Source organism: Coloeus monedula, assembly GCF_965178545.1.
Source record: "Coloeus monedula genome assembly, chromosome: 2".
In the NCBI taxonomy this organism is placed as follows: Eukaryota; Metazoa; Chordata; class Aves; order Passeriformes; family Corvidae; genus Coloeus; species Coloeus monedula.
Window position 1 is genome coordinate 3926885 of NC_138782.1, and position 26460 is coordinate 3953344.

General features: G+C 48.7%; 1 protein-coding gene across 3 annotated transcripts in view; it reads right to left on the reverse strand.

The window, feature by feature from the left end:
• Window positions 1-25826, reverse strand: part of BCL11A (BCL11 transcription factor A) — a gene marked incomplete at both ends in the record, with an annotated part of 70557 nt that extends 44731 nt beyond the window's left edge. For 2 of the 3 annotated variants that reach the window (XM_082277236.1, XM_082277235.1), the window contains 2 exons: window positions 19778-20107; window positions 25772-25826. In XM_082277236.1, the coding sequence (XP_082133362.1) occupies window positions 19778-20107; window positions 25772-25826 (385 nt within the window). Of the gene's footprint in view, window positions 1-19723; window positions 20108-25771 lie in introns of all 3 variants that reach the window. The other variant, XM_082277234.1, reaches the window with a different exon arrangement.
• Between the last annotated feature and the right edge of the window lie 634 nt (window positions 25827-26460).

Genomic DNA, 26460 nt, shown 5'->3' on the forward strand with positions numbered 1-26460 from the left:
CCAAATCATTCTGTGATTCTCTTTGTTTGTGTTTTGGTGATGAATATCACCCAGCTGACTCATGGAGGCCCAAAGATGAAAAACAGACCAGTATTTCAGCCAGGCAAATTATTTAACTGGATTGTTCACACACCTCCATGGTTTTTACAACAAATTCCAAGTGTTTATCCAGGTTGTGGATAAACCAAAATTTCACCAAAAATACCCCAAAGCACTGGACGATCACACCTTCAAGTCCAGCTCTAAGTCCACTACAGGCACATAAATCCCTCTATATCACAAGAGGATCTTTATTGTATTGGAGACTTAGAACCACAGGGATGAACATGAAACCATGTCGTATCTTCATTCATCATCTGCCCCACTGCCACAGCCTCGCTCACAAACAAAACATGCCGCAGTAAACGTAATCCATACATCACACCCTGACATGGGTGACCCCATCAGCGAGTCCCAGCCGGGGCACCCCACCAGACACCAGCAATGTAACAACCGATGCATTTGGAGGATATAATAATAACTACAGGTAAATACTATTAAGCCGTGAAAAGCTAGTGTGAGTGGCGGGATACGTAGTTTACTTTCTGCTCCCGACAATAACAACATGAGCAGAGATATACATTCAGTTGCTCAGGTAAAAGCAGATCGTGTGGGAATTAAAGCACTCGCAAGCCTGCGGCGTGGCTTGCTTGCCATCCGACTGCCAGGTTAGGCTGCAGTTTAAGTTTCTGTATAACAGAGATGACAAGATGCAAAATCTCAAGCAGTATTATCTGTACAGTGACTATGCTGCAGAGGAATCATAATAAAAAACACGTTTCAAAGCAGCACACTAATTGTGATTCTGGGGAAAAAAAAAAAAACACCACCACCAACAAAAAAGACAGGCTGATCTTTCCAAAAAATATACTGCTGCTAGAAAAGCCAAGGTAATTATTCTTCTATTTGGGAAATCAGGCTTGGGTTTTGTTTGGTTTCTTTCTATAAAGGTCCTTAGGCTCCTACCAACACTTCTACGATTTTCTTCTTAGTGCCCTGTGACTCTAGAACAAAGTTTGAGATAAAACGATTATAATAAATAAGGACAAAGTTATTTGGGAATTAAGGACACTGCTGCAGCCCCTCATCTTCTTAACTGATTAAATGAATGGAGCTTTAGTGGAATATATGTCTGAAAAAATTCAAAGCTAATTTCTGTTTATAATTACTGATAGCACACGAGTATCCTTTCCAGAAAGCCTACTCTATCACCCAGAAAGCAGATGCAAATATGGGTATAAATAGGGAGTGCAATGAAGCCTGTGGCAATGCTCACATTAACTGCTGTGCAGTCAGATTCCTACCCCATGTATGTGTATGGGTACACAGGCTCACACACACATGTGCTCCTCTGGTGATTTTTGACAGGCATCGCTTGTATCCAGGCTCAACTCCATGCCTGCCACCTTCTCCAAGTTTTTCTCCTAGACTCCAGTGGCTGGTAGACAAAGCTCTCTGTTAACATGAACAAAAATAACCGTAACGGGTTGAGCCCAAGCTCCTTTACACCGCTGTGCCTACCAAATGACTCTCCTGACTGCAAGGAAGCCACTTAGGATTTACCCCTGGGGTAACTCTGAGCAGGATCTGTCCCCACAGACACTCTCTGTGTCTATCCCTGCCCTTGGGTTTTGCATGAGCACAGAATCAGGGAGGGGACCACAAACATTCCCTACTGCTGCCTGAGAGGAGCTTTTGTAACCTGTGCAGCCGCTGTTGGGCATGAAACCGAGAAGCTGGAGAAGCTGGAGTGGCAGAGAGTGGCTCCCCCAGTTTATTTAACTGCAAGATGCATCTGGATTTGTGGGGCTTCCAGTACAAGGCAGCTTCAGGATCAGCACCTCCACGAGACAGAGGGCAGGGACATGATGCCATGCTTCCCAGAGCCACTTTCATCCCTCTCCCAGGGGGCAGAAGGCACTGAAAGACCCAACTCTTTCCACAACAGGCGGGGAAACGAGGGAAATAAACCCCCAAACTTTAAATTTCTGTCTTTTCCATTTATTTTTGAATTAGCATTCAGTGTCTGCTGCTGTGACACGGATAGCTAAAAATGTGTGTGCGGATATGTCATCCATGAACAAAGTGGCTCATGTTTGTTCTTTATTATTTAGGAAATGCACATTAATTACTGCAGATTTTCTCCTATACATCTACTGTATCTCAGACAGAATTGCTGAGAAGGTCTGCAGAATAAAAATGTATGGGGTAATTAAATGGATATTTATAATTAGAACTTAATAATTTGCATCAGGGACAAATGAGCTCTGATTTCAATCTGTAGTGCATTTAGATTAGCCTGAAGATAGTGTAATTTGATGTTTTATAGTCCTCCTCTCAGATTATGAAACAATACAGTGTCTTTAAAGCAGCCGTGTTTGTGTCAGGAGTGTGTTAAGAAGGAGCCACAATGAAAATGTTTGACAACGTGAAAGCAGCCATAAATTACACGACAACTGTGTAAAAGTCGTGATGAAACAAATAAAGAGCTGACCTATAATGCATCTGATTCAGCACCGTGCCCGGACCACTCAGCGCTCATCCCGGAGTGCATCCTTACGCGCGCGGCTACTTAGCGCTGAGAAAACTGTAAATTATCCCTAGTCAACAACGTTGATTTTAAGTCGACGTTTCAATCAGTTTGAAGTAGAAATACTACACCGCTCCGCCAGCAGCCTCTCAGCCAGCCGGCTGCTCGGCCCGAACCTCTTTGGGCGCAGCTCTGTTACAGCCCCATTGTTCCCACTGTACAATATTTATCGCGGGCTCTCCAGACACGGGTACTTGACCCAAAGGTCACCGCCTTGTCTCCTGGACCTGCAACCCACCTTTGCTACCAATGCCTTTTGCCCAAACACAGGGAGCCCCTGCAAATCCCGCTGCCTCCCCACAGATGTACAGGCGAATCTAACCCAGGGATGTGGCATTGCATGGCCGTAGCCGAGCACGTGCCCCCACACCAAGGGGCTGAATCTCCCCAGGGCCAGAGGTGAAGCGAGGTGGACTCCTTACCAAGGTCTTGGTAAAGAGCAGGTTGGTTTGGAGACGCGACCACATCTTTGCTTTTCTTCCCAGCTTTGCCGAGCCACCAGCAGGGAGGAAGAGCAGTGAGGCTGGGCTCCCACTCCCGCTCTGCTGAAGCTCTCTGGCCTTACCTGGGGTGAGCCACCCCACCTGTGCCACAGCAGTTGCCTCTCTCGCCCTGGCAGTGCGAGGGTGTGTTCATTAACATCTCCGAGGCACTCAGGTCCCCACGTAATGGATGCTGCAGAGGTAAACACCTCGATCAGCAGATAACAGGGAGTCCTGTGCAGGCATAACACACACGGGAGCTGTGCACGTGCGTAGGCAAACGCCTGGGAAAAAACACAGGGGTGCCAAGTCGCTGGGAAGCTCACCATCAAACCAGTTACAGTCTGACATGCAACATGAGGAGTGAGGGAAGGACCAGTGTAAGGAAGGAGATTTCCAGCCCCAGAGCCCTGGCACTTGGTTTCATGAAGCTGTATCCCACAGCCTCTTCCCAGCCTTTGTACTTTCCTTCCACAGAGCAGGGCTCAGCGCACCGCACGTCACCAGCTGCTGGCTAAGAACGCAAAGGGGAATGAGAGGAAACAAGGCTGGGATATTCAATCCATGGCATATTCCCAGATTCCTCAAAAACTACGACTCACAGACCTGCATGCCCACATGGAGCAAGGTGGTCAGGCAAAGCTTTAACTAAGAGAGGCTGTCCCTATGCATGCCCACTCTCCAAGAGGGACAGTCACGTGACATAAAGCCCCTAGTGCCACGCAAACCTCGTAATTCCCAGCAAGGCGTGATGCTGGGAATGCATCGAAGGGACGGAGGACAGGCAGGTGACCCAACCCACTCCGACCTACCCTTCACACCTCTGAAAACGCTGCCCTTTGCAGTGGGGGGAGCCCATGTTTTCCCAGCTATGCCCTTTCCGTGCATTTTGAAATCCACTGTCCATCAGCATGACGGGAAACAAGGCGCTGAGCTCTTCCTTTGAGGAGTTTCTTGTTTGACCAGAGTACACGTTATTCAAATCAGCCAGAGTGAAACACAGTTAAGCTGCTGTTTGTTCCAGCACGATGAGACTGGCCTGTTAAAATGCAAAAATGTCAGGATGTTACAGGCTCAGCCTCCTGCCAAGACTGGTAAGTAGCTGAACAACTGTCAGAAACAGCATAATCGGAAACAACAAAAAAATAAAAATACCCAAAACAACCATGAATTCAGACTGTGTTTCCAAGTCACAGGTGCTCTGGGGCCACCCACACCCCCAGTCAGGCACCCCTGGGAAGTTCCGACCCGGAGCATCCCTGCAGCCTCCTTTACTACATCCCCACCACATCCACCTCTCGCTCAGCAAGGAACTTTTGAGCAAAAACAACGGTAACCCAGTAAAGATCTCGGATTTTGTCTTTATTCTCACCACCACGGCATTACAAGGATTTTGTCTTTATTCTCACCACCACAGCATTTATTACACCACCACAGCATTTTGTCTATACTCTCACCACCCAACGAAGCACCTCGATGTCAGGGATGGCCCAGAAACGTTCTGTGAGGGCTGCGTGAAGGCTTTAAGTGCAGCCACCTTCACACAGACCAGCACAGGTCTGCCCTAGGGGATCAATTTGGTTTTGTTTCTCATAAAGTCATTTGAATGGGTGGGAGCCAGCATGGAAAGGTGCTGTCGTGCATAAGCTGTGGGCCTGCACTGGGTCTGCCCCCAGGGTTCACCCTCCCCAGCCAGGCAGGCATTGCCTTGCAGATGCTTTTCACCCCCCAATTTAACTCCTGCTATCTCTGAAATCTCCCAGACACACGCAAGCCCCTCCTGCTCTCACACTCTCAACTTTAGTTTGCCTCTCAGAACAGCAACCCCCTTTTTTTTTTCCTGTCCTGGGCCCTCAGGTTACTGGCACGGCGACAACTCTTTTTTTTCCCAACAGCAAGCCAGGAAAGATGATAGAACCTGCATGCGTGGCCAAGGGACTGGTCTCAACTGGTTCAGAGGGAAAAAATGGAGCTGTGTCTTTTTTCCCCCCCTCTCTCCCTCTTCTTGCCTTTAGCCAAAAGACCTGGGAGCATTTGATGTACAGTCAGCAGGTATTAAAAAAAAAAAAATTATTGAAAAGGCTGGCCAGCTCCGGAGCTGTGACACTCTCTCATCAAACTCTGGACTTCAGCCAAGTTCATCTGTTAATGGAGAGCCACAGCCAGGGCCTCCCCGCCCCCCCCCCCCACCACCACCCCCTCGCTCCCTCCTCTACCTCTTCCTCCCTCCTAAAAAACTAGACATCGATTATGTCTGTGCTTTTCCCTTTCTATTCAAGATAAACAAAGTGCTTCAAGTTCAGGGCACACCCTGGGACCCTTGACAAAGCAATCTATCATCCTGTCTGCTAAACCAGTCTGGCCACACCACCGCCGAGGAGACTAATGCTTCCAGTGTACAATTTTCCCTTTGTGCTGCTGCCCTATTACTAGTAACCTCTTTTCTTCCCTACCTTCCCAGGAGCAGATGTGCTTGACCACTTTGCCTAAGCCCCTCCTGGCAAAGGCATTTTTTGCTGAAAGCAACGTCAAGAATTTAAAAAAATAAAAAAAAAAAATAAAAACCATAAAAAATAAAGAGCCTAGCCCCCGCCTGCCCCCTCCTCTCCCCGACTCCCATCTCCATCCCTACGTCCACCAAAGAAATCCAGCACAGAGCTTGATTTTTCCTTCCCCACTGAAGATTTCTTTTTAGGGAGTGACTTCAGGTTTAAATCATATCCACTAATTCATTCTGACTTGCAATTAAATGCAAATACACTTTTATAGCCAGCATGGAGTGTATTAATTTTAACAGCAAATGACAAAATAAGAATACAGTCCCTCCAATACCAATAATGAATCGCACTATAAATCACGTTAGTGGTCACATTCATTAAAGCTTGTAAAGCTCTTGGAGATCCGCGGGCGTGATGTGCCACCAACCCACAGAGCAGCTTCAGCTCACACGGACCCCACCGCTGGCACCCAAGTGTCCCAGACCCCACCTGGAGGGCACAGGGAACACCCCATCAAGTGCAGGGCACCCAAATCCACCCCCAGTCCCTCCCAGCAGTGCCACAGGGAGCTGGTGCTTCCCAGGTGAGCCGTGCCGGTGAGATTCACAGCCCACTATTGAGGGTGAGTCTCACCACAGGGCCGAGGCATCTGGGCAATGCGGTTTAAGTTAAGGGAAGGGCCAGGCTGGGTGCTCTAAAACACAGGGCAGTCACAGAAATTAATAGAAAACCACGAATCACCATTTAAGGGCACTTCCTAACAGCTAGCCTGGCCTTTTCCTAATGCTCCCGGCTGCCGACAGCGCTTACCCCTTCCCCAGGTCTACACAGCGCTCCATTTGCTTGCCAGCACTAAGATCCTCTGCACCGTTTATTAGCCAACATGGGGGAAAGTGAGGGTTTTCTGGCTCCTTTGTTTTGTTAGGACAGCTGTGTGCCATTCCCACCCCCTCCCACCCATCCTCTCCTAAAGAAATAATTAAATCCAATTAGGACCAGAAAGTAATTTACATTTTGGTTCTGTGTAAGATGGGGAGGTGGGGGAAGGAAAAAAAAAAATCCCGTAAAACACGTTGTGATGAAATTTCATCCCTTTGCTACTCATTTGTCTGCTTTTGCTTTTGAGGACAGATCAGGCTGCACTGTCCCTCTTTAGAGGCTGTACATTTTGGTGTGTGGACCAAGAGGGAGACAAGGAAGGTGGAAGAGAGAAAACTTGCTCCCATTCCCTGCTCTGTGAACAAGACAGTTCTGCTAGGCAGCCCATCCTGCTCCTGCTCCTGCTCCTGCTCCTGCTCCTGCTCCTGCTCCTGCTCCTGCTCCTGCTCCTCCCCTCGCTGTGCCGGGGGCTCCTCTGCCGCGGTTTACTGATTTACAGAACCTTGGTATGTGAATGGCAAAAATTCCTTGGCATAAGTATATGTTTGCTGATCACATTTCAGATCATGTGTTGTTCATTATTATGACTTGCTCAAAAACAGTTTTGCTACAGTTATGTGGGTTTGCCTTCGATATTTTTTCCTCTTTTAGTACATTGAAAACATCATGGCATGGGGGGGAAGCAAATGAGAAAATGTTTTTGTGTCTACACCACCTCAAAAGTCTATTTTAAAAAATTACGGAAAGGAATACAAAATATTCCAGGACTGGGAAACAAGGGGGAAAGGAAGATTAACAAATCATTTCTTAAAGACCAATGTGATGTCAAATTTTCAAGTGGAGTATTTTCCTTTGGATGTGGATGGAATTATAGGTGGATTTGATATTTACAGACTGCTGAAATCTCTAAAAATATATCCAGCCCAAGTGAGGCATTGACTTTAATTTGGTGGATTATTTAAACAGCCAAGAGAGAAGATCTTTTTGCCAGGCAAGGCACCAGTGTCAGGACCTTCTGCAGCACAGGGCAGCAAGTCCAGGACACACTGATTTGTAAAAATACTCTCCCCTTGCCTTCTGCAGAACTTTTTTCTGAGTTCACATTCTGGCAATTAGAAAAGCAAAAAAGTCATCACTCCAGAAAAAATGAAAGTTTCCGAACAACGCCACTGTTTTGCTTTCACCTGTGTTGTAAAACTCCAATTAATTCCAGAGAGTTTGCTCTGAACTTCTCCAGCGATCTACCTCCATCTTTGCTCGTGGGAGATGGTCCACGTGGGTTTCCCCTCACCACGCAGGTCACCTGAGCACCCTCCTCTCCGTGCCCGGCGCAAAACGCAAACGTTTACCTTTTTGTCATTCTCATATAGTAAATTATCCATCAGATTTCAACATATCTTACTAAAGCAATTACATCAAGAAAATGATAGCGCGTGTGGAATCAATTATGCATGCACTTGGCCAGGGACCAAAGGCTATGAAGTCGGAGGGCAGAATCGTTCGACACACACAAATAAAAAGCCCCTGGATCTCGCAGATGGACCCCATCAGTTCATCTTACTGCCGAAAAAGTTCATGCACTTAATAATTTATTTGTGTTCTGGATACTGTTTCCCAGCTGAATATTAACAACTTTGAACTGAACCACACTTTTAGCGTGGTATGGGTGGAAGTCATGGAAGGGCAGCAGCAGGTCTCCTCCGAGGTTAAAATTATACTTCTGTTCCTTCCAGAATGGTCCTTTTCCCCCTCCGTTTATTTTCTTTCATTAAGCAGTTCCTTTAATCAGGGTATCCATTTCACCCCTCCGATTCATCTTCTTACCCAGTGATAAACTCTCCAACCAAAGCTGAGCATCAATTACCAAGGCTGGACAACCGAAGGGATGAAGCAAAGGCAAGGCCCCGATCCCACAGCCAGGAACTGCGGTGCTGCCAGCATGAGAAACAGGGGACAGGGACCAGGCCAAGCCCCAGCCAGGCAGGAGGGGTGGCGGATGGCCTCCGGTGCTGGCCGGGCACGGATGCCCGGGCAGGTTATGAGAGCTGGGCAGGCTTCCAGCCAGGCTGCTCCCAGTTTCCCCTCCCAGGGCTGGATGATTAACGCCTTGCCCGGACAGGCAGGAGAAAAAGACCCTTCCTTGCGATGAGGCAACTGGAAGACTGGAGTGGAAGAGGAGCAGCGCCAGCAGCACGATTTGCTGCTACGAACAGGGCGCTCCCTGCCCTTGACACAGCGTCTCCCAAAGGCACGGCCACCACCCCAATACTAGCAGCAGCTCTGCACCCACAGGCAGCACAGGATGGGGCCTGGGGCACGTCCTTTCAACACTGGTCACGCAGAGAAGGGTCCAGGCACCGCCACATCCTGCCCTGCTGTCACCTGTCCCTCCGGCCCTGGCGTCTCCGGAGCACGGAAAATAATTCTGGTCTATCTATACATATAGAATTATTTTTTAAAGGAATGTCTCCCCCAAATGGGAACAATTTCCTTCTACACTTCCAACCAAGTGTACTTAACATTAAAAGAGAACTGATAGAACATATTTAATTACTCAAGGTTAGACTCCTAATTCCTCAATTCACTAAAGGAAACTTGGCAAGAAGATGCATCATTTTGCTGCTTTCTACTGGAGCATCTGAGGGAGAAGAGCCACTGAGGCAGCTAATACACAAAACATGATCAAAAGTGATTAACAACAGCTTCATATGCAAATTGCATTAATGAAGGAGTGCAAAGTCATCATGTAAATTAAATATGTCAAATCTCTTGGTGAACTTTCAATCTTGAGAAGAAAAAACACCGCTTTAATTTTTTTACATCATCAATTTTCCAAGATTGAAAATCTAAGAATCTTGGTGCTATAAAACAATTTTCACCTTTTTTTTCTCCTTCAGCAGCCTGACAGGCTGGCCTGATGTGTGCCGAATGCACATGTTAATAGGCCAATCAAAAATGCAAAACAATTCGCAATTACTGCAAGGACCTAATGGTCATTAGAATTTACAACTAGGTAATGAACTAAAGTCTGCCCACACCATGCATATTCATAAAGCAATTTAGCCTTTGAAGATTAAAGAAGTGCTTAAAATTCAAATGAGCTTTAGCAAATTATCAGTAAGATTCATCCAAAAAGCAAAAGGGTTTTTCTTCCTGTGATTTCCTTATTTTTTTAATGCAAAATTGTTATATCTTCCAGACGGAGCTTCAACTAAACACAGGGCTCCGAGTCAAGCCAAAGGGGCTGGAGACAAACAGAGGCAGAAAACATTGTTATGGACTTTGTTCAGAAAACTAAGCCCTTAAGAGCCAAACCTATCTCTAAACATGGTAATTTATCAAAAGCAGCACAGACTTGCTCATAGGCAGTATTGTGTGCCGCTCTCCGAGAGCAGATTAACAAGATTTCCACCACCCTCCAAAAAAGCCTTTTTCCCCTCAAGTCACATCTTCCATGTAAACAGCAAATGCATTATAAAAACATTATTTTCATCAAAGTGCAGCAGCATTAATTTTAGGGACTCACTGCATTTAAAAGGGAGGGATGAAAAGATCTCGGCACCGGAGCGTGCCACTGAGAAAGTCGCTGTGCTCCCGGGGAGCGGAGCTGCAGCCGCCGAGCGAGCGGAGTTTGCGGGGGCACCGCTCAGCGCCGCTGGCCGCTCCCAAACTTGGCTCCGCTCTCGGCCGGCCCCGCCGGGGCCTGATCCAGCCATCCCAAAGGGTGCAGAGCAGGGGAGCGAGACACGCTTCTGCCAGAGATCCCAGGAGGAGGTTGGGGAGGGAAGCGCTGGCTGCCTCCCTGGCACCCCGACTTTGAAGGATGGATGAATGTTCAAATAATTCCTATTCCCACTTCACCAGCCTTCTCCAACCTCACAGTTTATCCTACCTGCACCCCTGCAGAGCAAAACAGAGGATGCCTAGAGCTGTGCTAATGCCCCGTTTTTTAACATTTATTGGACAAAATAGGACCTGGTGCCGTGCAACAACCGCAACAGCAAACATCTGGATTGGCCATGAGTCCCCAGTTTTAGGCAATTCCCCCCAACACCAACACTACTTCACACAAGAAGAGTCCAGAGAAGGCCAGTACGGGACGTGACAGCATAAATCAGAATTAGGTTAAAAACAAAAGTTTAGAAACTACTGCCGGGCCGCCGAGCTGTTGAAGGCCACGTCTCCCAAACTGCCTTCAAGACATGTCCCCCATTAGGAGATTTCCCCCCCCCCCCCTTCTTCTCTGTTTCCAGAGACGTAAAAACCACACTACTGGGCTCTGAGCATTCCTTAAAATAAAGCAATTAACTTATTTCCAGGCTCCAGCAAGCGATCGTGACAGCTTTCCCCCCGGCAGAAAGTGGGAGCCGTGGTCCCTGACCCCCGGCCAACACAAAAGAGGCAGCCCCAGCACAATGCCTGCTGTCAGCAACTGAATTATTTTTATACAGGAATTTTTATCTCTATGGTACAAACAAGTATGTGTCTGTGCTGACTTGTTAAGCAATCCACTTGTATGTAGAATAAGATTTTTTTTCCCTGCTACCAGTCACACAGCTCTAAGATCAGAAGAAATACATACTCTTTGAAGCTCCTCAAATGTTTTAGTTAAAAGAACAGCAGTTGTTTTCAAAGATCCAAGAGTATCTTTATCAGAATTTAATTTTTCCTTATTGATTTTTTCTAACGTAACACAAATTTAACATAGGACAGTTTATAGTTTATTACAAAATAATACAGCCTCTATCTCTTTTTCCAAATGTATCCCACTGTGTTCTAGCTCCTCAAAGAGAACAAGGCTCCTGGACTACTGTTTCTCGTTGCACAGCAGCAACTCTTCCCTAAACATGAAAATCAGCATCAGTAATAAAGAAACACGGGGAAAAGCCCCCAGCCACCCTCACACAGTAAATGCTCCGAGCACTTGCGATGCCCTGGCTGAAGAACGACAGTTTTGCTGGTCTATTCTCCTGCTCCACGAAGAATAAACTCAGTATAAAATGCAACGAAACGCAGATGATTCATCCAATGTCAGAAAAAAACGCCAGCTGTGACGCTGAAGCAAAGTAATGCTGGGTGACAAATTAATTGTGAATATTGGGGGGGGGGGGGGGGGGGGGTGATACAACACAACACATTTTTATTTTCGCATTTTATATTTCCCTACCTGATAAATCAATTAAGCAAGCAATTAATGCAAAATTAAACTCCTTACTTCCTAAAGGAAAAAGGAACTGTGATGCATAATTTTAAAAAGGTAATAGCTGTAGTAATAGCAGTAATAATAACAATAATAATAATAATAATAATATTATTATCCACAACAACAATAACACCACTAAAGGCAGGGCTCTTCTTTAAGCCTTTGTTGTTCAGCAGTAATTCCATTGTTTATTTAGGCAGAGGTTTTTCTATCTGCAGCAAAGATCAAATTGTAGGTGTAATTGTTCAGCATCTACGCAAAGCAGGGGAGGATGGAAGCAGAAAGTCCTTGGTTCTGACTGACCAAAGCTCCCCAGGTCTCCCTCCACCGGCACACCCACACCAGTGGGAATCGTGCACCCTCTGAAGCACCCTGACAACGCCTACCTGGAAGGGCAGAGAGGAAGCACTGCTTCTCCTGGCACCTATTTCACAGGGACAGCGAGCCTCCCTGCGTTGTCGGCAATGCAGTTATTTGGGTTTTGCTTCTTGCCCCACTCTTGGTGTCTCAGCTATTAAGTGTGAAAAACAAAAATCTGAGCTGTAGCTGAGCTCTGCACCCACCAAACAGGGGGAAGCGGTGGGATTTTTCTTTAACAGCAACCTGTTCAGGTAAAAAGTTCCAGCAGAATTGCAGCAGGCAAGCGGGGAGAGGTCTCCGGGGAAAGCGGAGAGAATAAACACTTTGGTGCACTGTCTGCAAACCCAGAATTCAGCAGCTTTTTTTGGCAGCCAATTTGTTTCAAGTATTTTGTTTCAGGGAACGTATGTATTTTTCTTTGTGCATTTTGTGGATTTACTACAACCGCTCCTGACAGCTGTTGATTCAGTTAAATGAGCACATCATTAAAAATCCTCGAACACAACCACACTGAAAAACAGACACCTTTGGATGGAGCTGAAGATTTGAACACACAAGAAGATGCAAATGAAACCTCTGGAGGAGGATGTACAGCCTGGGCTGTGCCCAAGCCAGGGGGCAAAGGGGGCTCCAGACCTGTTTGTGGTGACTGTTTTCTTTGTTTCGACCAGACCCAGATGCTAAAAAAAGAATGAAAAGCAATGCCAACAATCCCAAGTATAAAAAATAAATGTTTGCTAATACTTGAAAAAATTACATCCCCCAGTGTGCTGGAGTTAATGTGCTTCAAATAATTCTGCACCGTGCCCAGTACTTTGTTTTCTTTTCTTACTTACTCTCCAGTTTTGCAGAAGAAGGGCACCTATTCAGAACAAGGAGGAAAAGAAGAGGATGTTTTCATTTTGCTTTAGATCAAAGGCAAACAAGAATGCAAACTGTGGCATATTGAATATTTTTTTCCACCGCTGTCATTCACACTGGGCTATCGAAGTTTTATACAATTCCCCAGCCCGGCTGCATATTAAGCTGCCTGTGTACAGCTTTATTATAGCATGGTGCTGAGGAAACATTAATATTCCTGTGTTGCATCTGACAGGACATTTACATGCGCCCATCTGAGCTCACACCTGAGAGCTGCTCCAAGGTACAGTAGCTGTGCTCCGATTGTAAAGGCAAATGAAGAACACAAATTCCCTGCTGGGATCAGGGCTGACCTCGCCACACCCCACACCGCAAACCTTTCCCTCGCCAACCCCAGGCAATGCCACCTCCGAATGAAGAATGAGCCACCAAGTTACCAGCCTGGGTGATAGAAGAGCAAAAAAAACCTCGCTGAAATATTTTAAAGATGCACAGCAAGTGCAGCTGGCCAATAAAGGTTGGAAAACAAACTGGCTGAACCCCGTGCGGGATGTGTTGCATACTAAACCTGATTAGAGAGATGGGGAGGATGTTTATGGGCTTTAAAACGCGCTTGGCATTAACACAGGAGGGTGTGAATAATGTGAGCACTTGGTCTGCTCATCCATAGGGGTCCACAGCCACCGGTCCCGCTCCTGCAAGAGTTTGATCCACGTCTGGCGGAGCAACGCACACCCAAGATGGGGGCCCTCCGGAGCGAGCTGTGTTTCATGGAAACTCATTATCAGATCATCCCAACCGCTTGGGTGGTTTGTGGGTCCATTAATGTGCCTGTTATTTTTAAAAGTATGCCATAAATCACAGCAATCCATGTACCGGTGTCTACCTACATGGGCCCAAACCTGTGCTACATCCGACGTCACCAGACATCAGGCTGCAGCTACTGTCTGTGTACACAGTGAGACAAAATTATGTTCATTAGCCCAAGGGAAAAGCAAAAAAACCCACCACCCAATGGTTAATTTTAGGGCCATGCTACCAGTATGAATATATATATATGTAAGTCTTAATGTATTAAAATATATGGACTTGATGTGTTTTATGGCCTTGTGCAATACCCCAGTAGCTGACACATAAAACCCAACGCTCCCGGATGGAAGCTGGGTTCAAATGCCTGCCACGGGGAGAAGACAGCTTCCTTGGACTCGCGACATCCCTGGCAGCATCATGACCCGAACAAAATCACAACAAGCAGAAAGGTAACGAGAGATCCTCAGCGACTAGCTAAAAAAAAACCCCAACAAAACACAAGTGGCACTGTGCCAGGCCATGTCCAGCTTGATGCTAAACGCCTTTTATTGCACAAAGCTGGTACTAGTGGACACAAAAACAGACCGAAGCTTGAAGGGAATTTCGTCCAAAAAAATTTCCGTAATGAGGATGCGTGCAGGCAAACAACTGGAGGCTCTGCTCCCCTTGCCTGACGGTGCCTCGCAAGCCTCTTTAATTGTCTTTATTATTTGAATGAAACAAGAAAGAGCTCGTGGGCTGAGAGTTGCATGTACAAAACGGGGTAATGCTAATAGGCCTCCTCCTCTTTAAAAGAGGCATTACCAAATTATGGGAATGTTTAGGGAAGACTTTACTTCTCCCACCGGGCTAATTAGAAGGTGTTTAATTTACTCCCTGCCTCAGTTTCCATCACCCAGCATTCGTTGCTGGGACTCTGCACACAGAGCCTTGGGTTATTACGCGCATGATTTTCAAAGCTTTCGGCACGTGATGCCAACATGCACCTTTCAAGATCTATATGGAACTTAACGTGTGCCAGGCTGCCTCTTGAACCACCAGCATTTTGGATGCAGTGATGCTTCTGCTTGTGGACAGCTCCACAATTCAGTGTCCCATGCAATAGGAGAAAGAACAGAAAATATACTTCTCATCCTCTCCGAAGATCTGATTTGCAGGAAACAAAAAAATCCACTAGAAATATTCAGGGCACCACAACACTGGGATGCTCCCCTGGAAGGCAGAGACAGAGGAAAACTTTCTACCCTGCTTCTGTGCTTTGAGTGAACTCATATTTGTGTTTCCAATGAAGAGCCATTTTTACATTAACTGTCTGGAACAGCGGGGAATAGGAAAACTAACACAATCTTTACCTCGTACAAAGGATGATATTGGTGTCATGTGCTTGCTTCTTCAAAAAACATTATTTATAAAAGGCAACAGGGAAAACAGGGAAACTATTGACTGTTCTCTGTATCCCCGTGCAAGCAGCATTACAACAACTTTTTGATCCCCTACATTTTTTACATTTTTCCCCCCCGAGAAGTAAATTTCACAGCCGCACAGGCCACCGCCTTTAATTAAGCTTTCAAAAGTCTTCTGACAATGCCAACAATTGCAAGACACTTCTAGAGCTCAATCATGCAATCATCGTGACACTTCTATTTACAATTTGTCTTAGAAAGAGTTTCTCTGACATTGTACTTTGACAAAACAGCCAAGCTGCCGGTTCACAACCTTTCTCTGTCTTATTTACAAATACAGCTTGTACGCAGCGCTCCAAATCTCGGGAGCGGGAGCCTTTGGGTAGAACCCTCACTATTTTTTCCTGCCTGCAATATTTTACCCAGCCTGTGCTCTCTGTTTCTTTGTATGAGGAAAGCAGACAGATTTGACTTCAAAATCTTCCCATAGTCCTTTTTCCCCTCCTCTATCTTGAAGCTTTCATGTTATTGTCCAGATGCAATGCTAACTATTCAGTGCAGACAGCAGTATTTTTTTGTCTCCAGAACAAAACACAACAAGGAATCGACATTCACAACCTACAGAATTATAATGGCAACTACTAATAACAGCCCAAGAAAATTTCTGCTTAAAGATGTTACTTCCCGAGACCTGTAACAATCAAATACACTCAGTCTGAAATTTAGTACCGAATGACGTTCACCTTCCCCCGACTGCAGCAGACAGAGGGACTTCTTACATTATTTTCCCACGTGTTTTATTCGAATGTCACAAGCAGCTTGAGAATATAGGATTCGAGCAGTAAAAACGACCTCCCCTCCTCCTCCCCCTCTTTGTACGGTAAATAGAGCATCCACGGATACACACTCGGCATCATACAGGGGAATAAGCAGCAGCACTCCAAAGTGTTCCCCCAACTGCATCCAAGTAACATTTAAGATCCTTCTTCACCCAAACCCCAGCCTTTCATTAATTCCCTCGGATTTATACATTCAACAAACAAACCGCCAAAACCTGACACGGGCGGGCGATAAATATTTCCTCAGCCTTTACAATAAGTGAACAGCGATTTTACGTTCACTGATCTCCAGATACTTCAGTTAATATTTCCCCCTATTGTAAAATACGAGAGCGGATAACTAAAGCCCTGCCGTCGCCCTCACTGCAAATCACGGGCGGCTGGTATCTGGTGGTGAGGCTTTGACATACATATTGATGAAAGCTGCCTCGTTGGACCCACACAACATATCCTATTAATTTTCAGTTAAATTTATGGCATTTCAGCTCCAGTGCTGGATCAGCATCACTCAAAATTTTATAGCAAGGCAGAGCTGTGCACAGGCAGACACCCACATGGAATAGCCAGGTACGGACATATGCCTGCACCTATACGGATCCCACGGCTGCTGCACACGTTTCACGCATACATGTAAGCAAGCTCCTGTCCTCATCCCTGTCTCTGGAAATCGGCAGGATAACGAGCAGCCTAGTGACAGTTAAATCAGACATCATTTCTCCCTGCATTTGAATGAGTCACTGCCTCCTTTCTCGTCTGTAGATCTTTAACCATTACTTAAGATTCTCTTCTACTGTAATACCCCAACTTACAGACTACAAAACTGCAGGCAGGGAACAAACTGCACCCGGAGCTCACCTACAGCACCTCTGTATCCAGGGCTAACCTGGAACACCTCTTCCAGCCTCACAACTAACTGGGTACATTTTTATATTGCTACAAAATATGTATTTTCTGGTCTCTTAGCAAAAAGAATCACTTCCCCCAACTTCTGTGTATTTTTCCAAATGCACCCTCTGTCTTTTCTGTTTTAATTACACACTCAAATCTTTTGCATTTTGCATTCTTGAACAGAAGTCAGATATAAATAGCTGAACTGGAAGAATTTGAGGTTCTCTGCAGGGGCCTTCCTGTAGCCTGAACTCCACAGTTCAGGCTCCAAGACTCTCACTGGAAATTTTACTGCTGGACTCCGCAAACTACTGGCTACGAGCAGTGGGTCACTCCAGCTATCACCACACTTCTTTGTGACACGAGGGAGCTGAACTCATCCAAGTGAAAAGGGAGATGAAAACACGAAGGGGCAGAACAGCACAAGACCCCGCAAGTCCTGGTGCACCTTCTCCTTCTCCCAAAGCCAGGCTGCATTTCCAACCAACAGGAATAACCAAGGGACCCCAGTGTCACTCAGCTCTGGCCCAGCCAGAGAGGTGCAGAGAACCTGCATTCTTGGACTTGCCATCCGCAGGCACAGCTGGGCACCACAGCCAGAAAACTTGGAGCAGAAGAGCCCTGACAACTGCAACTCCATCTCTACTCAGGACACACTCACAGCTTGCTCTGTGGACCTTCCTGCATGACACCAGGCCTGCTCCCAGTCAAGCCCACCTATGTGTAAGAGCGAGCAGGGTGTAAGAGCGAGCAGGATAAGGCCCTGCCACCACGCCCCTGTCCTCAGCCACCGCCTCTGCCCAGCGAAGCATTTACAGTCAGTTAAAACCACGGCCCTTTCTGAATTAACAGCCCCATGACGGCACGCAAGCCCAAATCCTCCTCGCTTCGCATCACCCGTGCCACGCGAAAGGGAGACTTGGCTCACTGAGCCTCCCGCGCCAAACGAGTGCCAGAGCAAATCCTTCAGCAGAGGAGGTTCCCCTCGTGCAGAACTCCTCGGCGTGGCCATCCCTTCAGCCCAGGGACCTATCTGGGACCACGGGGACGACAGCATGTTTAATTCTTGCTTGACAGATACTGTGTTTTGTCTTTTGAGTGGAGCGGCGCCGTACGTAAATACAGCGTTACATCATACCGCCGCTCCTCCATATTTGGTGATTTAGTATGGCTCCAGAGCTTGGAAGACTACAAATCCCTTCCGCCAGGCTCCTGCTTCATTAATCATGCCCTACACTTCTGCTCGCTTTCCATCAGATTGCAGGCAGCACATGGAAATGGGCACTGCCCTCTACCACTCTGGGAAAAAAAACCTCACCTTTAACATCCTTGTCTGGGAAACTGCAATACGGGGAATTATTGGGGGTTTAAGTCTCATTCAAAATGTAGCTCAGCAGTAGCTGAGCCTCTGTTTCCGCTTAAATGTAGAGATATTCACATTTCAAGGAAATACCAATTACTCTGCAGAAACAGCACACACTCATTCACATGACGTCTGCGTGTGCACGCACATGGCTCTGCACACAGACACGTGCGCAGGCAGACACCCATGCGCCGATATGGATCTGCTGCCACCACAAAACCTCCAAAACTGCAGCTCTCCAGCACAGTTTGGCGACCAGCTTGGAGGCCAGAGAGGCTGAGGATCCCGCTGAACCTCCCAGTGCCTACTGCCCTATTATGGTTTAACTCTGTGGCCAAAGCAAGCCCAAGACAAGGTCCAGCACATCATGTGATGATGTACTGCGCCTCTGACAACCCCGAGCGGTCCTGTGGGCTCCCCGAGGAGAGGTACCAGCAGTGCCGCATCCCAAACAGCACTGGAGGGGGAGTTTGAAACTGGTTCAGGCATTCGTTGGGGCTGATACACTGCAGTCTCGCCTTTTTCGACTGGCAGTATTAGCGTGGTTTGAAGTGATTTGAAATGCTCACTGCAAATGGGCAGTACTTTTGTTTACTAGCAGGGTTTTAAAAGCAGAGTGTGCCTTGTTACACTACCAGGGCTCTGCGATTTTCTTTCACATGGTATACTGTTATTTTTTTAACCTCATTTGTGAAAATACCTGCATGGCCAATGGCTTTCTGATTTTTTAAAAAATAAAAAAATATGCTATGAAATGGAATTATTTACCCTTTTTTCTTTTTTTAAATTACATTTCACATTGTTTGTTGCACAAAACAGAACTCTGCCTTGGACATTTGTACGGCTGACATGTGGTTGTGTAAACCGCAAACAAAATCAAGATACATCTGTCAAAACCACATCAGAGACAAGAGAGAGCACAGCGAAGCATTTATCATTTGGCTGAGGAGGCAGGCTGCAGAGAGTAGCCTTTCCTGTCAAACCAACCTTTTGAAATTTCCAACATGCCCTTAAACTTTTCGAATAAGCATGTCTGTGCGCTTCAGCAACTGCCCTCTCTACTCTGGCCTGGCCAGTCGAAAATGGCATCTTAAAGTCAAGGTCGGTGGTGTCACTTTGCCATGGGGCTGTGTTTAATTACAGTCCATACGCTGACAGCCAATATGGAACCAACGCTGGCTGATGCTCGGTTAACTCTTTCACCCCTGACTTTGCCAAAGACTCAAAAGCTTCTCGCTTTCTCGCACGGCAGGCTCGGAACCCTCCTCCCACGGCGCTCCAGCAGGCGAGGCACCGGGAGACAGTGACTACAATGCAGGCAAATCGCGAGAGTGGCCTCAAACAATACCGCCAGAAACACCGGCTGGCACGGCACGTGCCTGTTGCTCCTGCTGCTGTGCAGGCACCAGGAAACACCACTAACCCAAGGCAGGGAGGCCATGGACACCCCGGCCGTCACGGCGAGCAGAACACACAGACACAGTAGCGCACGACTGCCAACATGCTACGTTGCAACTGAAACAGAAATAAACTCGCAAACACTTCTCCTTGCTTTAATTTACCTGCTATATGTTCCTGTTTAGGGCAAATTCCTCTAGATGACGTTGATAAACAATCGTCATCCTCTGGCGTAACCTGGATGCCAACCTCCACAGGATTGGATGCTTTTTTCAGCTCACTTGGTGAGGGTGAAGGTGGCTTATCCACAGCCTTCTCTAGGCAGAGACTGCCATTGCATTGTTTCCGTTTGTGCTCAATAAAAATAAGAATGTCCCCCAACGGAAAGTTCATCTGACACTGGCCACAAGTGAGGAGGTCGTGGTCCCCTTCCGGAGCTCCCAATGTGCCATGTTCAGGTTCATCATCAGTGAGAATGGCTTCAAGAGGTTCGGCTGCAGTTTGAGAAACAAAAGGAGAATGGTTAGAGCTCTCGGGAAAGGCACCGGGCGCGGGGGGAGGAAAGCGCCGAGCCCCCTCTTCATGAATATTACACCCTGCTCCCGAGTCCGCCTGCTCCCCCCCAGCCAAACCCATGCAACACGGCTGTCAGCACAGCACTGAGGACAGGGATTCATCAGTTACAGGGAAGAGATTTTGCAGGAGCAGCTGTAGCATGCAGAACTCAGAGGGCAAGCACAGCAACTGTTTCTGTGTTCCTACAGGAAGGCAAATTTCTGACTCCTTGAACAATTCTGTGCTAAAATTAAATGGATAGGCTGAAAGAATACACTGCGAAACTCTTGTGGTACTATGACGAGAAGGGAATAGAGTGTTTTACTGCTGAATGTATTATTTATGTACGTGAATTCAAGGCTAAAAGCACTGCACACGCTCTCACACACATGGGTGTGTATCTTCCACCAGCCAGACCAGACCCACTTTCTAAAATTCAGAAACACAGCGTGGACAGGAGGAGTTTCAATACACACAGACACCGCACATTGCCTGTTCAGGCCGTGCAGGTAATGTGTGCGTGTCAAAGAGAAGAGGGGGAGAGCCAGCCTGCGTGGCCACACACACCCAGGCACCCGACACGGGGGGCACATCCAGCCCTCAGAATGCACGTGCAGATGGAAATGCATGGATTTGTGTCACTGTCCCCATCGGCCCGTTAGCAGCTTCCAATTTAAAAAAATCCTGAAGGCGGTAGTTATTCAAAGGGGGGGAGGAGGGGGGACGGGACAAGGCAAATAAATAAATAAATATACATATATGGCAGAAAACCAAAATGTTAAAAAAGCAAGTGCAGCAGAAATGCCTTCGGGGTGGGGGAGGCACCTCTCACTTTCAAGTTACTCCTCAGGATCCAAATAAACAGCAAATTCACCACCGAGTCCACTCAGAGATATTAGCTGGATAGAATATTTTTTAGTACTTAAGGAAATCAGGCAATCAGTCATTTTGCGTTTTTTAATCCTGAAATAAGGGAATGCTTAAATTATCTTGAACATGTTAGCACTGGTGGCCTTCAGCATCTAAAAATCAGCCTGGCCAAGCAACTGCCACATTTCCTCGCAACAGTGAGAAGCGCCTTCTTTAAACTCAAAATACCTTGCCTAATGTTGTCAAAGTTGACAAATTTTCTGAATGAGCTCCAAAAAGCTTCATTATGAGGCTATTTCTGCTCACAGAATCGTCAGTGGATGCTTTAACGAGGCAGACTCAGCTCTCTTTTCTGTTGGCTTATTTTTTTTTACATTAAATTTGCAGAGAAATACCTTGGCAATCTCTGTGCAGTCTCCATCACTATTGCCTTTCACGAGGGGGAAAAAAAAATAAATACCAGCAGCATGTTGGTGTTCCTCTGTCTGCGCAACACAACAGGCACGCTAACAGCAGCGAGCAGGAGGAGAGGGTACTACAAATACAACCCACATCAAAACACTGCCAGGTAATGCAAGTGAGACAGAATACAACTCCTAAACAGTTAATCAGCCTGACCTTCTTTAGTTGGCTGCCAATTTCACATTTAATGAACTTAAAGCCACAGAGAATCAAAAAATAGATTTTAATTTGACTGCACAATATTGGAACTGATTTTGATAAAGTGCAAAAATCCAGTGAACTCAGGTTAAATTTATTTCAACCCTACCTAGGCTGAATATTGAGGAGGAAGATCTGGAGTAGCTCCCAGTTGTGCTGCGTAAAATAATATTGAAAGAGCACACTACCTCGCCGTACCTCAGCTCCAACTAGGACACAGGGATCCAGTCCATCATTTCTTGCCTCTAGTACTACTTCTAATTTAACGTAAGGTCAGCCACAGGAATATGAAGGTTACATTCGTATTAATAAAAACAATGTCTTAATCGCTGGGGCTTTCTTCTAAACTTACAGACCGACAGGAGAGGAGGCACAACGTGCGTCTCACGCTCCTCGGGAAGCCGGCAGAGGAGCAGGCTGTTTCTGCAGGATTGCCGGGCATGGCGTTTTTCTCCCCAAGCCGTTCCTTGCGTTCGGACCGAGGGAGTAAATTATTGCAGGACTAATTCCACCGGTAGCTCGCTGCACGCCGCAGACAAAGGTATTTTGCGAATCTAACTTCGAGCTCACCGACCCTCCGCAGCAAAAAGACACAAAACCACCCGTGTTCCCCTTACAACTGGCTTAGCAAGGAGCTCTGCATAATCATTACTCAATTATAATGTTTTCCCGCGGCCTGATTCCTTTCTGACGCTGTCACTATTATTTAGCAGGGGAAGGTAACCCGCTGCTTCGACACCAGACAGTTAAAAGTGGCACTGAACAAAAATAGACTTTGCTAAAAGTCTGTACGGACTGGGCTGATTTACAATCAAAACCAGGAAATGAAGTGGTAATTCAGAGGTTGCTGATTACACCTCCACATTTCACCTAATTAATTTTATAGGAGGCAAAGTTCTTGAAAATAACAAGATGATCAAATGTACAGATATAAAACCTGTAACCTCAACATTTTCTATGCTCTTAACGTAAATTATTGCTAATTAACAAGAATTATATACTAATGTATGAAATACAGCTGGCACCGTGTTCGCTGCAAAACATTTGGCTCCTGACAGAGGCAAAGGCAGCAAAAAAACCATGCTTTTTATTATTACTGCTACTTTTAGAACATAATATAAAATACCGTGATTACAAAGAAAACACCAGAATACTATTCACCTGGTCTTGCTTCTGATTTGCAGGATGTATCTTTTAATTCTGGGGCAATCAAAATTCCCTGCCTGGGTCCCTAATCATCCATCTCTATTTTTCATGCAAATTGCCCTTCCACCAACATGTCTTTTCAGCTTTCCCCCTTCGCCCTCCTACTCCCCCCTTCTTCCCCCTGTTCCCAGCCACCAAAACAACCACACCGGCAAAAGCGGGATGGATTTTGGAGTGTCGGGAGAAAGGAGGTACTGGGGCTGATGGGGCGGGGGGGTGGGGGGGGGGAGGGAGGGTGTGCCACAGTATGGTGCGGGGAAATGCCCGCGGGGCAATGCGGATGCGCTGCCGGGGCATTTCCCCGCACCGTACCGTGGGAAGGATGGACATGGGTTGTTTAATCCCAAGTTTGTGTCTTCAGATCGTGCGGTGCAAGGAAAGGGAGACTTGGGGGTACAATGGGAACCGCCAACACGTTTTGGGGAGGGAGGGGAAACCCGGGGAGGGGGAAGGCGAGCATCCCCCGCTGCCTCCCGGAGCAAGCAAACTCCGCGCAAAATTAAGAACAAAGAAGAAGGAAGGGGGGGGGGGGGGGGGTTGGGGGGGTGGAGGGGAGGGAGCTGGGCGCCCTCCCCCTCCCGCCGACCGGGAGGCAGCGGAGGAGCCGGCCAGGTTCAAGTTCGCGGGGCTGCCCGGTTGTTTGATCTCGCTGTGCCTCCTAGCGACCGAAGCGGGCACAGAGCCCGCCCGCCGCCTCCGCCGCCCCGGCCCCGGCCCCGCCGCCGCATCCCCCGGCGCGCCGCTCCCCCGGCCCGGCCTCCCTTTCCCCCCCAGCTCCCGGCCCACCCACACCCCCCCCTCCTCACCGCCGGGGCGGCTCTCGCCGGAGAGACCCCCCCGGGCCCGTCCCGGCCGCCGCTCCCGCCCCGCACGTGCGGGAACTCCGCGCCGGCCCGCGGGTTTCTCGGCGAGAAGCAGCCGCGGGGATCCCGCCCGTCTCCGCTGCCCCGGGGGGCGAGTCGGAGCCCCCCACCCCCTCCTCCGGTCCCGCCGCGATCCCCGCTTCCCGCAACCCACTTCCAGGGCTGCCCAGGAAAAGCACCCCCCGTACCCCATTTCCAGGGGGGGCCCCATCCCCATAAGCCAGTGATGCTGCACCCCATCCCCAGCCAGGCGATTAAAAAAAATAATAGTAACAAAAAATAAAAATTAAAAAAAAAAAAAAAAAAAAAGGCGCCCCGAAAACTAGCGGGGAGAAGAGCAGAAAAACGACTGGGGGCAGGGGGAGGGGCTGAGCCTCCGACACCCCCCGGGTTTTAGGGCAAAACTTTGGGCAGGCAGAGCCCCCGGCCGGCCCTGCCCGCGGCGGAGCGGCCGCCTGCATAGAGCCAGCGCCGCTTCCTTCGCTCCATGTGCGAACCTGGCTGGAATGTCTGGGCGGCCCAGGGGGAAGAGAAATCGCGGCGGAAAGTTTGGGGGGTTTTGCGAAGGGCCGAGGGAGCCGGGGATGGTTGGCAGGAAGAACTGGCCCTGGGTTTTCTGCAATCCCTGGGAGAGAACAAAACCCGCCGGGAGTAATGGGAGAGAGAGAAAGGAAGAAATAAAGAAAAGGGGGGAAAAGGAGTGAGGAGAAGCATGCAGCATTTCCCCTTCCCCCCGGCTCACCTCGAGGAAAGGGGGATTTTTTTTTCTCCCTTCCTTCCCACCCCCCTCGCCCCAAACCTTTCCAGCTCGAGTTGCCTTTTGTTGTGCAAAGAGCGCTCCCGCTTATCTTGCATCTAGCCCTGGTGTGTGTGGTGGCGGCTGGAGGGAGGGACGGAGGGAGCCGGAGAGTTTTTGTTGCGAACGGTGTGGTGGGGCTCGGGATTTGTTTTTTCTCTCCCGGGGAGAGCGGATTTGGTTTGGGGTTGAAATGCGGCGGCGAGAAAGGGCCGTTCGCGGGTGTGAGGGTGCGAGTGTGTGTGTGCGTGTCTGTGTGCGCGCGTGTGTGCTCAGCCCGGGCTCGCTCTCGCCTGTGTTTGTTGGCAGGAGGCTCCCCGCACACGCGGTGCTTGTAAACATTCAGACACGAGATTTTTCCCAATCAAAATCCACTTCCACTTTTTTTTTTTTTTGAAAATCTTCCAAAAAATAGTAAGCGAGCGGGAGAACGCGAGGCGAGGGCGAGGAGGGAATCCCAGCCGGCGCAGCGCGGCTCGGCTCGGCTCCCTCGCCGCCCGGTGCCGCCCCCCGCCCCAGCCCCAGCCGGAGCGGCGGCGGGGCGGGCGCGGGGCGAGGTCGGGGCGGCGGAGCCCCGCACGGCGCCGGCCCGGGGCGGCGGGGAGCGGCGGGACGGCCACCCCGCACCCCGCGGCAGTAACAAAAGGGAGGCGGCCCGGCGGCTCGGTTGTGCCCCCCCCCGGGAGGGCGCCGCGGGGCGAGGGGGCGAGCCCGCCGGCAGCCCGGGGGGCTCCGGCCGCCGGACTTTCTCCGCGCTCCGCTCGCCCGCACATCCTGCCCGCCCGGCCACCGCGGTGTCCGGCGTCCAGCCTGCCGCTCCCGCAGGAATTTCTTCCCACTTTAGGCCGGTTGTGCCCCCGGCAGCCCCGCACCTCGCCCGCGCCTCTCCCGGTGCCGGGGCGAGAGCTGCCGCTCTTGCCGCCAAACAGCGCGGAGAGCGGGAGGCGAGCGCGGAGTGGGGCAGCGGAGTGCGCGCCGGCGGGCGAGGGGCACGGGCAGAAAGAGAAGAAAAGTCATCAAGGTGATTAAATTAGAGAGGGAGAAATTAACCGGAATGCTGAGAATCCCGAGCCGGCGCTGAGTTAATTTTTTCCCCGACTCGCTCACTCGCTCTCACTTTTAAATTTTTTTTTTCCCCTGCTCTCGCTCGAATTAAAAATTAAATCCGTGAAGGGGAAATTAAATAAATTGCTCTCCGGGTTACTTACGTGAAAATTCCCGTTTGCTTAAGTGCTGGGGTTTGCCTTGCTTGCGGCGCGACATGGTGGGTTGGTGGCTTCGGTGGCTTGTGAGTCGCTCGGTTCACATCGGGAGAGACGGGTTAGAGAGGAAGGAGACTCCAGAGAAAATATCTTCATCAATGTCTTTTGACATCCAAAATAAATTAGAAATAATACAAAGATGGCGCAGGGAAGATGAATTGTGGGATAGCAGTCATGGCTTTTTTTTTTTTTTTTTTTTTTTTGTGCAAGGAAAAAAAAGAGAGAGAGGGAGAGAGAGAGAGGGAGAGAGAGAAGGAGAGAGAGAGATGAAAAAAATGGCAAAAGCCCCCCTGAGCTGCAAGTTCAAGTGCGGACGTGACGTCCCTGCGAACTTGAACGTCAGGAGCCTGGATGGACAGAGACATACAAAACATGGGCAGGGCAAGCCGGGGAGAGGGGAGGAGGGAAGGCGAAGGCAACACCAATGGACACTCATCAGGGGCTGGACATGAAAAAGAGAGCAGGACAAGCCAATGGACAGTGATCGCAGGGGGGAGAGGGGAGGGGGCGCGGCGGGGGGGGGGGTGCACCGGCCGCCCGGCGCACGCTGCCGAATGGAGCCGGGGGGCCGGGGGCGGAGGGGGCGGCGGCCGGAGCCGCGAGTGGCCGCGGAGGAGCGGGTGCAAGAGGAGACC